This window comes from Medicago sativa, chromosome 8 (assembly GCF_051527215.1).
Source record: "Medicago sativa cultivar Bolivia chromosome 8, Bolivia_mono, whole genome shotgun sequence".
NCBI classification, from domain to species: domain Eukaryota; kingdom Viridiplantae; phylum Streptophyta; class Magnoliopsida; order Fabales; family Fabaceae; genus Medicago; species Medicago sativa.
The window spans coordinates 56,191,259-56,203,812 of NC_140756.1; the positions used below are offsets into that span (position 1 = coordinate 56,191,259).

Below are 12,554 nucleotides of genomic sequence, written 5' to 3' on the forward strand. Positions count from 1 at the left end.
AAAAGATGGTCCTTAAAATATTCAATCATTTTTTATCAATTTCCTCTTTACTATTAAAAAAATATTTCTTTATGTGGGTGTGACCAAACACTTTTTATTTGATCATGAGACCATATTAAAATTTCTCTTGGTTCTATGGTATTATTCTTGAAAGTAGTGAAAGTGAGGAGTAAAGTAAAAAAAAAAAAAAAAAAAAGCAAATAATGGTACTAAACTTCTAACATCCATGACCATATGAAGTTGTTAAATATTTTGACCTGTAATAATTTACAAAATGAATATTGCAAAAAGAGTAAGAATAGTGTGGCATAACCGTCTCCGGGTTATGAGGCGTATGATTAGGAGCGGGAAAGGACACATGTTGCGTGATCCGAGTGTGCCACAACGCAGGCAGGTTGGAGTGCTCCTTTGAGTGCGTAGCCTAATTAAGGCGGCGTATTATTGTACACGTGTACCCATATGAGTGGTCCAGAACACCTTCAAATTGCAATTCATTCATGTAAGCAAAGCAATATTCAAACCATAAATATAAGGAAAAAAAAAGTAAGAATAGTTGATATTACAGAGGAATGAGGTGTGAGATGAGGTGACGAAAATGAGAATAGTAGATTTTCTAGTCATATTTCTCCTCCTTCGAGAACCTCTCATCCTGACACAAGGGAAGCATTAAATTCTCGAGAAATCCAGAAGAAAGAAAAAAAATGAAAATGTTGACTAGGTTTGATTAGTAATTGAGGATTACCAATATGAACAATTAAGGTACGTCGATGCAGTTGAGGTTGTTACCTTTGTTGCCTCCGATATTGCTTCCTTCAAACAGAAGCTTCTGCCATATAGGTGAGATACTTGTAAAAGAATCTACCTTAACAGAATAAAAAGAAATGTAAGTACATAAATAAAATAGGAGGTAAGTTATTGGTTTAATACTTGATATTATTTACATGTTAGTGTTGTGCCTGTATCTGTGTCAATATGATATTGGTACTGGTGACATTGACACATGTTTATCCACTTCCTCCTCTATTGTGCGCAAGGAAAAAGTTCGATACTTGGTTTTAATCTTTCTCATCATAAGACTCTTTAATCCTTCTGATAATATTGGTTTAATACTTGATTTTAATCTTTCTCATCATAAGACTATTTAATCCTTCTGATAATTTTTTGTTTGTGATCAGTATACATCTGAAGGTCGGTGGAAGTGTGTTTATTATTTTGGTTCTATATATTGAAAATATCCTGTTTGCAACTAATAATTTTGGTTTATTACATGAGAATAAGAAAATTCCCTTTAACAACTTTAAAATAAGATATGAACTAGAATAATCCCACATCGACGGAAACAAGTAGTATGATACAGTTTATATTCACCAAGGTATTTAGAGAAATTGTCTTCATCAAAAGTGGCAAATAAGCAATAATTTGTTAAATTAATTTGTGCCTATTTTTTATTTTATCGTGAAGTTTTTTATTTAATAATTAAATTTTTTTTCTCAAACTTTAAGGTAGATAGAATTATTAACTATGGAATAATTTTTGTGTAGATGATACATCATACATGCTGAATGCACATATATTTATTTATTTTAAATAAAAAAATGTTGGAATAATATATGTCACTCTTAAAATATGTGTATCCATCGCATACAGGATGGGAGAAGTCTTCGGGACCAGTGCATGAATCTAACCGGTTAATCGAGTGTTCAACTTTGACCTAGACAATTTATGGTTTTCAAACCCTAACCTGGATGGTCGCCCAGACACTAAGCTCTAACCTAAACAATAGAATAAATGTTCAACGTTGACCTATACAATTTATCAGTTGTCACTACAAGAAAGTTGCTATTTAGCTTCCATTTTTTTAGCTTCAGAGCATTTCTGATGCTAATATTGTCTGTTAGTGTCCATTTAGCATCCACAAATTCTGATGCAAATGCATTTTTTTCAATTCCTTTTTTATATGAAATTTAGCATCACAAATAGCATCTACGATGTCTGATGCTAAATTTTTTATCCAAATTTGACTAATAGCATCCACAAAATCTGATGCTAAATTTTTTAATTTACAAATAGCATCTACGATGTCTGATGCTAAAAATTTTACTCATTTGTTTTTATCTTTTCTTTTTTATTTTATTGGTCAATTTTGGTTTCCCACATTTTTTTTCATTTTTCCCACAAATTTTTTCACACTTCCCACACTTTCCCTAAATATCTCATAACACCTTCTCAAAAAAAAAAAAAAAAAACAAAACACTTTCCCAAAACACACAAACGTGATTTCTCCTTTCCTCTCAAACCATGAAACTCTGAATCAATTCTCACCCTCAAAATCACTTCTCAAAATCACGATTTCTTCACCCACCACTCATAATCACTTCTCAAAATGTTTTTCAAACCTAAAATTCCCAATTTGTGTTGTTCCTAAACCTAACAAAATCAATCCCAAAATTGTTCTTAAACCCTTAATCTCTCCAAATCGCATTCTCGCTGATTGCTGCCTTCAAGTTCGATTCCTCAAATCTGCTGTGAAGCTTTGCTCCGTTCAATTTCTTCTCAAACTGGTATGTTTCATTTCTCTTTCAACTGTCCTTTTTCTCTTATGGTTTAGATTTGTGAAGATGTTTTAATGGTTTGTGATTTCTAAAGATGTTTGCTATTATATTTTGTTTATTGTTTGGTTAATTTGCATGTTTAATTATTTTGTAATATTATTTGATTAATTCTAGCTAAATGAACCGATTGTTTTTCTAAAATTATAGATCTGTTGAATTTTTTTTAATAAATAATTTAATTTTGTTTGAAAAGTTATGAGCTTATACGGATCTGTTTATATAATACTGTGATTTTGATTGTTTCTCGTTCATTTAATTAAAAGGGTATTCAAGATTTTGAGCTATTTTTTTTTTGTTGATGTATAAAATAGTTACTTTTTTTTATTATCTATTTTAAGGCATTTTGTTTGATATTTTAGGCTATTTTGTTTGTGAATGGGTTTGGTGGTTTGTGATTATTATATAATAAAATTAGATGTTGAAGTGCTTATGAGCATGCTTATTAATGAGGTGCTCTGAGAATCTAAGAAAACAATGAGTATTTCAAACATTAGATGCATATGGAGATGGATGCTAGGTAGTTCGAGTACTCCGGCGTGCTTATTTTACGAGTGGAGTTGGGCACCTAGAGATTGCCTCTTGAGGTAAGGCAGTGCCAGCCCTTTGGTGTTTCGCGAGTCTGTCGGTTTGGGGGGTCTGCTGGCTCGGTTATGACTGCTGTCAGGACAGAACAGCTGCTGTTAGTGCTGTTTCTGCCTGCTGTGCAGTGTTTTCTGGGACTGTTTTGGCAGGGGCAGCTGATGTTTTATTGATATTTTTGTTTGTGTTTGGTTGTGGGAGGTGGGGGCTAAGCTATGGGTGTGAATTTTGGTACTGTAATGGTTTTCAGTATTTTAATTTGTCTTGAGTATTTTGTAGTCATTTAATTTGCTGAAATCAACCGTGTTTGAAATTATAATTAAACAATAAATCTTCATCAAAGTCGGTGTTTTCAGTATGGTACCAGTGCACGACATGTATGCATAATCAAAATGAAGCACTATGTATTTGTATTAACAGTGCACTGGATGTATGTATTTCTGAACGTGTTTCCAACCATTACTTCATGCTTTCGGTTGTTTGCTTTTGCTTCAAGTATTCTTATGTTATATCTTAATTTTCTATTGTGCAGAAAATGACTAGACAATGTCATGGAACTAAGCGAAAAGAGTCTTCCACCAATGCTCGTTCAAAGGTATTACAACCTGGATATCTTGCTAAAGCAACCAGGAAACTTGTTGTAGCCAACGAGACGCGCCGAAAAAAACTAGGGTTGCCACGGCCAGTTGAGCCCACCTCACCAACAATCCAAAAGACATCAACTGTGGTCCAACCTGCCCGACCAGCCATCCCACTTCCCCGACCAGCCGTCCAACCTAAAGAACTAGATGTCCAACCTGCCCGACCAGCCATCCAACCTCCCCGACCAGCCGTCCAACCTACTGTTCTAGATGTCCAACCTGACCCACCAGCACCAGTGGTCCTACCTTCTCAAGTGACTGCACCGGCATCACCACCTTCCCTTGAGGAGGATGATCATCTGCAAGGTGTGCAGGGAGAAAACACACATACCGAGCAAGAGGCCCCTAAGAAAGATGCTATTATAAAGACCATCATACGCCCAATTGGTCAAGGGTATTTTATTTTTGTTTCTTTTACAACTTATCATGTATTAATTTTTATAAAAATATATTTATTTTACAATTACTTTTTTTGTTGTTGTAGATTTACACCTAGCAAAGATGGTGCTAATGCAATGAGGATGGCTATTAGGCGTCAATTTCGGGATGTTTTTTCGTGCTGGGAAAAGGTTCCTCAAGATCTATGGTTTGAAACATTTTCGGTAAGGATATGAAAGAATAATGTTGCTTCATTGGTTGAAAACTGTGGTGCCTTGTTCCTTTGGCTGCTGCAGAAATATGATACAAACTTTACTATTTTTATATTGTCTGACAGGAATATGTTTCATGGGAGACTCAATATGATGCGGAAATCAGGAGCATATTTGATAAAAAGTGCCCAAAGCGCCTTACTGACATGCTTACAAAAGTAAGATATAAGGGGGAAAGACCTAAATGGATGGGAGAGGATGCATATGCTGGTCTTCTCGAATATTGGAAGAGTGACAAATTCAACAAGCTTTCTTCACAAAACAAGACTAATCGGGGTTCGGGCAAAGGAGGAGCTGTCCATACCACAGGTCGTAAGGCTCACCACGACGTGGCACTAGACATGGTATGCATCCATTCCAATTTCTTTAATATCTAGTTCATTGCTAGAATTTGACAGACATTACTATTTGTTTTATGGCTTGACTGACAGTGTAAAATACTTGGGCGACCTATCCATCCTGATGAACTCTTCTTGGCTACTCGTAAGAGGAAGTCTGGCGATTGGGTTGACAGTCGTGCTGGAAAAACTTATGTAAGTTTTTATCGTATAATAATAGAATTGATAATCACTCAAGAAGCTCAAAAAACTTATGTCAGCAATCTGAGATATGTACTTTATACATAATATGTCTGCAATTTTGAGATATGTGAACATATATATTCTGGAATCTTGTACTAAACAACCATAATTCATTATGTGCTTGTGCAGAATTTTCAGTAAGTAGCAGAATTTTTAAAAAAATCAATAACTTACGTCTAATGATCAAAATACATATATGGATAAGTTATGTAAACCTGGAATACTAGCAATTTGAGATATGTATTTTATACCGAATATGTCCACAATCTTGAGATATGTGTTATAAGATATGTGAACATATATAATTTGGAATCTTGTACTGAATGGCCATAATTCATTATGTGCTTCTGCAGAATTTTAGTAAGTAGCTGAATTTTTTAAAATATCGATAACTTATGTCTAATTATCAAACTACATATAGCAATAAGTTGTGTTTTTTTACAGGATAACTATCAGCAGCGCCTGACTCAACTAACGAAGATTGATGAGAATTCTAATGGTGATATGCAAGAGGTGGGCGGAGAGAAACGACTTCAATTATGGGTAGATGTTGCTGGGGGTTTGTCTCGAGGTAATTGTTATGGTACTGGGGCTTTATCTTTCAACATTAGACCAGGTGTAAGTCATCTGACTCAAGAATGTTTTCCTCCTGAAAATGAGGTGATTGAAATGTTTCGTCAGGAGGCTGCAGCAGCACGTGCTGAGGCTGCTGCAGCGAACCAAAGAGCTGCTGAAGCTGATCAGCGTTCTCAACAGCTAGAGAATCAATTCTCTACTGCTATGGAAGAATTCAGGAAGCGCATGGAAGCTTTAGAGAATCAATCGGGCGATGGTTCTTGTAGTACTATTCGATCTCGTCACAGTCAACATCCACATTATGATCCTGCTCTTGATGATCAATCAGAGGATGACCTCACCTAATGTTTGTTGATGTTTTAGTTTTTTTGGATATAACACAATTGTGAAGTTCTTATGGATGACCTCACCATGTTCTCTTTCAATTGGTGATGTGTTATGTTTTGGGTTGTAGGTTATGTTTAATTTCTACTAATTGTATGGTTAAGACTTCAGCATATGCCAAATTTTTTTGGTTAACCAAAACTAGTGACACAGGTTATGTTTTGGCGCTTTAGGATTACGTTTAGTTTCTACTAATTTGACGTTTAAGACTTCAATATATGTGTAGTTCTTTATCATTAAACTTGAGTATCAATATTTAATTAGATTGTTATTTCGTTGGTGCCTCAACTTCTAATTGTTAATTTAATTTCTATAAAAGTCATATTATTATTAAATCTTAAAAATTATTATGTAAGCCTGAACATACACTCAGGTGGACTAACATCAGTGAACAAGATGCTATTGTGGATGCTATTATTTAGAAAATCATCAAATTAGCATCTGCATTTATTTGGCACCGTGTTGATGCTAAATTTAGTTTATCATATTTAATTTTAGCATCAACGTTTGTAGATGTTAAAGTAGCGTTTGCATTTAGATACAATTTTCATACCCATTTAGCCTCAAATTTAGCATCCACGTTTGTAGATGCTATTTTAGCGTCAGTTGGATGCTAGTGTTTAGCTTGAAGGCTTTTACTGTCGTCACTTTTGTGGATGCTATTCTGATGCTAAAAGCAATTAGTGTCCACTTTATGCCTATTTTTCTGCTGATGCTAAAACCCATTTTTCTTGTAGTGTGTGGTGTCTTGTTTATGATTCTTGGGTCTTGTAGATGAGAGTGTGCATCAAACAGTTTCATCATTGAGATTAATTAATCTCACGATTCATAAGCTTATGGCTACAATTGATCCTATCCTATTGCAAAAAACAAAGATTTTTCTACTCAAAAAACAAAAACAAAAAAACATTTTTTTATTGATAGAAATGATGTCAATGGTAGTAAGAGATCAATGGTTAATTTGTAATCATGGTAGGTTTCTTCATTTCCTTTTGTGTCTGAGATTTTGCATCACTAAGGTAATGATATAGATTTTTCCACACAAATGTGTGACATTTGTTTGGACCATTGTGAATAAACATGTTGAAATACTATCTTATTTATCACCTTTGAGTATCGGTCTTTCAAGTCACTTGTTGAACAAGAGGCCTAAATTAAATATAAGCAATGTCAGAGCAATATCAACTTCAAGCAATGTCACTCCCAGCAGTGTTCTATCCAAATTGCCTAATTTACTCCTAAAGATTCAAGAGACCTTTTAGCATTAGAATAGAAAGGTTTGTAACCTTTTGGCGTTTCCTCTCAAAACTGAAACATAAGTATATTCCAAATTCATTACTCATTAATCATTGTCTTCAAATTACTCGTCTCGTCACCTTCCGGACGCATCTTCGCCCTCAATTAAAATCCTTGCTGCCGTCACACAACTATCCAAAACACAAAATCGATGTGAGATATCTAGAAGTGGGAAAAATTTAACAAATATCCAAAACTTGTTCAGTGTTGGCTCTTTTTTGTTCCCATTTTTTTGTTACCAAGCAGTGGGGGTAACTAGGTTTGATGCATATGCAAGGGAGCCCCTTCCTCCACCTTATTTATTGCCAGTTTTCCACAGGGTAGCGCTAAGTTCCCTCATCCAGTCATCCTAGTAAAAAGATTTTATATATTTTTAGAAGAAAGATTTGGAGTAGAAAATATATTGTTGGAATCACATAAATGATGTTGTTCAAAAGACGAAGGCGTAAGAAATAGTTCACATGTTTTGGTCGGGATGAAAGATAGGATGCTACAAAACACTCTATAGGACATTGTGCCTTGCGACATTTTATCTTTACTCCTGATCAAAACATGTGTAGGCTACAATGAGCTTTGTCTCTCATCGGTGTCATCACCTTTGGGAGCTTCTCCAAGTCTTAGACTTCTACCACGGATACTACAAGCTTACCGACCATGAAGACATGGCCAAACAATTCAAAAGTTTCTTAGTTATCATGAATTTCATACTCGTTCTCTGCAAATCTTGTGACATTTGGAACATGCATATTCTGGTTAGTTATTTTTTTAGTTTTCACAGTAAAGAATAAATTTGATGTACTTTGAATAGCTCTTTTCACTTTATGCTTGGAGTGCACTTTCCGACTTCACTAGAAAGGCGATGTTGCGACATACAAATATGGATTTATCAATTCACCCAAGTTCACAAATTTCTGGAAGTGGTAACTACACTACTACTACTTCATAATTATAGTCGACACAGAAATTTGGTATTTATCAGAAATCTAACCATTGCTATTAGGTAAAAGCACACAATGTTTTGTACTTTTTATATCAAATGTTATTAGTTGATCATTATTGAAAAGATTAAGCTACATACATGATTTAGTTTCTTAATCAGATGTAACAATGGTGCCAAGGTTGGATTTTGAAATTAATGAGTTGTGTTTCAACTAATTTTGTGTGACACAATGCATAGTAATCAAATTTATCTACTATCAATCTAAAAATAGTCACTACTAGGAAAAAACTCAAAACTACTCATTGCTAATTCATTGAGGGCAATATCTCCTTCTGATCCTTAGGTCTAATAAATAATTATCGGATCAAAATTTCTTCTATTTTATCTTTTTAATTTGTTCTAAAAATTACTTATATTTATTTCATCATCTGTATTACTTAAGGATGTATCACAGCAGATTAAAAGTTAACAATCTTTTTCTCCTTGAAGCTTTCCACAGTCTCCTTGAGGCTGACTTCCAAAGGAGTAAACTCGATTCCTAAGCTCTTAGCCCTTTCCTTCGAAATCATGGCCCATCACCCTCACACCTGATAAGATTGTAGAGACTGTCTGTGTTAGTAAAAGATAAAAAGAAAAAACTAGTAATTTAGAGGATAATGTAGGCCACTTCTCAAGGAGATAAATAAGTATTCCCGTGAAGTTAGATCATTTAGTAGAAACATTGTATAATATATGCAGAAAGAGGGTTCGAACCCGGGACACCCCATTTATTCATCTTAAGAGGTGAATTTTATCCACTGTGATACTTCACCAAAAAACAAATAAAAAATGCATAATCCCAAGAGTCAATAACTTTAAGGGCAAGGCAGCGAATAAAAGATTAATTAATCCTTAATTGTTTAGGCCCATTGGTTGTGATTTAAAAGATGAATTAGCTACTTTTAAAGTCACGAATTTAATTGGTTGTGATTTGTTGACATTGCATCAGAATAAAACTTATTTTTAAAAATCTGCTACCTAGTTTGTTTCAAAGGCTTTGAGAGTAGTGTTAAATTGCATTCATGGAGAAATTGAACTTACTTGTCTGGGATTTGTAAAGTTGGGTACATATCACGCAAAATACTAGCGAGTTGTGAATAGTGTGTCACTCTCTCCGCCAACAAATATCTCCCATTGGCTGAAGCAATCTCATATGCATTTATATGAGCTTCAGCAACATCTTTCACATTGCACCATCCACAAATTTTATTTGGAAAAGGTAGACCTGCATCCAACAATTCAAAGACTTGTTCTATTATACAACATGAGAATTACTGTCTCGGAATAAATATTATGACATTGGTTGTCACACATTGCAAACTAACTTTATTAATTTACCAAATCAACAAATATATTAATCATTCAGTAATCATTAACCGTGCATCAAAAGATTAATATTCATTAGTCATTGACCACCTTAATCTTATATGATAACAATAAAAACTAGTCCCCGTGAGCTTAGCTCTTAAGGACATTGCATGTAAATTTCTAGCAACCAGGTTGCTTGACTAAAAAAACTAATAACTAGAAAACACTAATCGATCAAGCATACAAACAGTACTAGTTAGGCATGACAACAAGTGTAATTATTATCAAATAAGAAAACTTGCAATTTATTATATTCAAAACTAGTTGAGCACTTCCATTAACCTGATCTGGATGTAAGAGAGGTCCTTCCACCAATGTTGAGTTAATAGCAACCATGTCAATGCTATTTTCTCTTACAAATTCCCAGGCAGCAGCCTCAACCAAAGTCTTTGAAAGTGCGTACCATATATAGCTGAAAACAAATAAAAGTTGGTAAGAAAGTTGGTGTTAATTTAAAAGAAATAGCAAAAAAATCTAACCTTTGATTTCCTACAGAAATCTGGATTTGAGAACCATGTCTCATCAATTATTGTTCCGGGAGCTTTCGGCGTTGTATCAAATGCAATTGCAGAAATTGAAGAAGTAAATACAACCCTTTTGATAGATGGTGATTTTGCACATGATTTAAGAACGTTAAGAGTTCCCTTAACTGCTGGATCAATCATCTCAGCCTAAAATCAAGAAATCATAAGTTATTAGTGCATATATACACACATTCAACTATTTATAATTAATAAAATGGAATGAACCTGTGGATCGTTTATGACAAAAAGAACAGGTGAAGCAGTATGAAAGACACCATCACAACCCTCAACGGCGGAGTCAAAGGAACCTTCTTCCAAAAGATCTGCCTTATAAAGTTTCAACCTCTCCTTTGCACCATCAAGTTTAACCAATCATTCATAAGAGAAACCAAATAGCTATATATATATATATATATATATATATATATATATATAAGGAGAAAGAAGCACTGACTTGGGTGACGAACAGTGGCTCTGACAGTGTAACCACGTTGAAGGAGAAACTTAACAATGAAGCAATAAAACCATTAGCACCTGTCACACACACCACCTTTCCTTCTCCACTCATCATCTTTTTTCTCCTATATTCCTTCATAAGTTTTAGATTGCCCTTTAATCTCTTGTATTAAGAGATTAATACTCACAATTTATATTAAATAATAACTAGTATATGCAGCCTCTCAAAAAATAAAGGCTACTATGGATATGTCTCAAGTACATATATGGTTAAATTTTGATTATTTGGTTAATAAAATATTTTTTTACCTAAAGTATAGATTCAAAATAAAGATATATAAATTAAATTTATTTCTTTAATAAAATAATTTAATAAAATAATAGAAAAATTGTGATTTTAGAAATATTAAAAAATATATAAATTAAATTTATTTGGTTAATAAAATATTTTTTTACCTAAAGTATAGATTCAAAATAAAGATATAACCAAAAAAAGATTCAAAATAAAGAGTCATACTTGTAACAAAGACATTCTTTGTTATTTAAGCACGACATTCTTTGTGGTTTTAACCGTTTTATTGGTTATACGTTTTGTAAAATCTCATCTCTTTCGACCAAAAAAAAAAAGCACGACATTCTTTCAAAAAAAAAAACGACCATTTCCACTTTTTGAAAATAAAGATATCATTTTATGTGTGTGAGTTTTTAATGACTATCTACATTTCGGTGGATTCTAGGGTGAGGGTTCTATTAAGTCCCTCACCGGTGAACCACTTTGAACAACAAACAAGAGCCATTAGATTAATCGAGCCCAAAGATTCTATTATGCACCGTACATACCAGATCACATCTCTCTTCTTTTTCCTCCTACCTTTTTTGCTCCCAATGTCCACTGTCACAAATCCCTTCAACAAATTATCCGTCTCAACATCTCCGATCAATTTCACTACCACCATTTGAGATGTATTTTATGGCTATGGGAGTTATTTCAAACAAGACTGTAGGAAATTCATGATTTCTTTAAATCGAAAATCTGTTTCTTTTATTAAGATGTGAATATGATAACTATAGGAAGTGAAGGAACAAGGTTTAATATGTTAGTTTTAAAAAAATCTTTTTCAAAAATTTTATTTTCTCTTGAGATGTAAGAGCAACCGAATCATTTTAAATTGAAAGCAAGGTTTTTTATTGTGCAAAATTTATGTTTCATGAAATGCTTAGATACTGAATTAAGGGTTTTGAGTGCTAAAATGAAGAGTCTTAAGGTTTCTTGGTCATTGTAGATTAGACAATGGGGGCGGTGGGTGGATGAATATCTACCAAAGGAAAGCCATTGAACGAAATGCAGAGAGATGAGTGGGGGAGAGAGAGGGTGGGGTAGGGATTGCGTGAGGAAATACATATGTGTTCTCATTTTTTGTCTCTAACTCATCCAAACCTTTGAAATTAATCCGACGATATCTGAAAGTGGTTCACTGGTGAACCACTTATTTGATGGTTCACCCTAGACGCCACCCTACATTTCATTTATCTAAAAAACAAACTAAAAATCACAATGAAAATTAGTTAAGACGATTTCCTCCTAACAAAAAATAATCAAAATATATATATATAGGGTTTTGTTACAAGCCACCCTTTGGTGGTGTCTTTTATTATCAAGTCACACCTTAAGGTGTGATTTTCACTTTTTAGTTATAACTTTGCTAAAAGACACCTTCATAAAAGTAAGTTGGTGTCTTTTCGCAAATGTTCATAGAGTAACTTGATAAAAGACACCTTCACAAAAGGTGTCTTCTATCATAACCCATATATATATATATACTCTACAGCTACATAACAAGGATAAATGAAACTTATCTAAGCAAACTTTTTTTTAAGGAATCTAAGCAATCTTCTTGATCAGCCTCT

General features: G+C 33.8%; 1 protein-coding gene and 1 pseudogene across 3 annotated transcripts; one reads left to right on the forward strand and one right to left on the reverse strand.

Annotated features, from left to right (window-relative positions):
* The first annotated feature begins 1,823 nt into the window (after window positions 1-1,823).
* LOC146899726 (uncharacterized) lies at window positions 1,824-6,297 on the forward strand. Of its 2 annotated transcripts, XM_085735187.1 has the most exons (7): window positions 2,224-2,561; window positions 3,724-4,226; window positions 4,317-4,434; window positions 4,548-4,826; window positions 4,914-5,015; window positions 5,508-5,634; window positions 5,745-6,297. In XM_085735187.1, the coding sequence occupies exons 2-7, from the start codon at window positions 3,727-3,729 to the stop codon at window positions 5,765-5,767; spliced, it is 1,149 nt and encodes a 382-aa protein (XP_085591313.1). In that variant the 5' UTR covers window positions 2,224-2,561; window positions 3,724-3,726; the 3' UTR covers window positions 5,768-6,297. The 2 variants fall into 2 exon arrangements, with proteins under 2 accessions (XP_085591312.1, XP_085591313.1); XM_085735186.1 differs by having other exon boundaries at window positions 1,824-2,561; window positions 5,508-6,297.
* A 2,189-nt stretch (window positions 6,298-8,486) lies between these two features.
* Window positions 8,487-10,758, reverse strand: LOC146899727 (phenylacetaldehyde reductase-like; annotated as a pseudogene). Its single transcript, XR_015023374.1, has 5 exons — window positions 10,440-10,758; window positions 10,146-10,338; window positions 9,909-10,074; window positions 9,340-9,523; window positions 8,487-8,846 (listed from the first exon to the last, which is right to left on the reverse strand). The product of XR_015023374.1 is annotated as a phenylacetaldehyde reductase-like (transcript).
* Window positions 10,759-12,554: the final 1,796 nt, after the last annotated feature.

Coding starts and splice junctions, on each gene's coding strand:
- LOC146899726 (XM_085735186.1), top strand. CDS start 3,727: ATGACTAGACAATGTCATGGAACTAAGCGAAAAGAGTCTTCCACCAAT. Junction 4,227..4,316: donor ATACGCCCAATTGGTCAAGG/GTATTTTATTTT, acceptor TTGTTGTTGTAG/ATTTACACCTAGCAAAGATG. Junction 4,435..4,547: donor TATGGTTTGAAACATTTTCG/GTAAGGATATGA, acceptor ATTGTCTGACAG/GAATATGTTTCATGGGAGAC.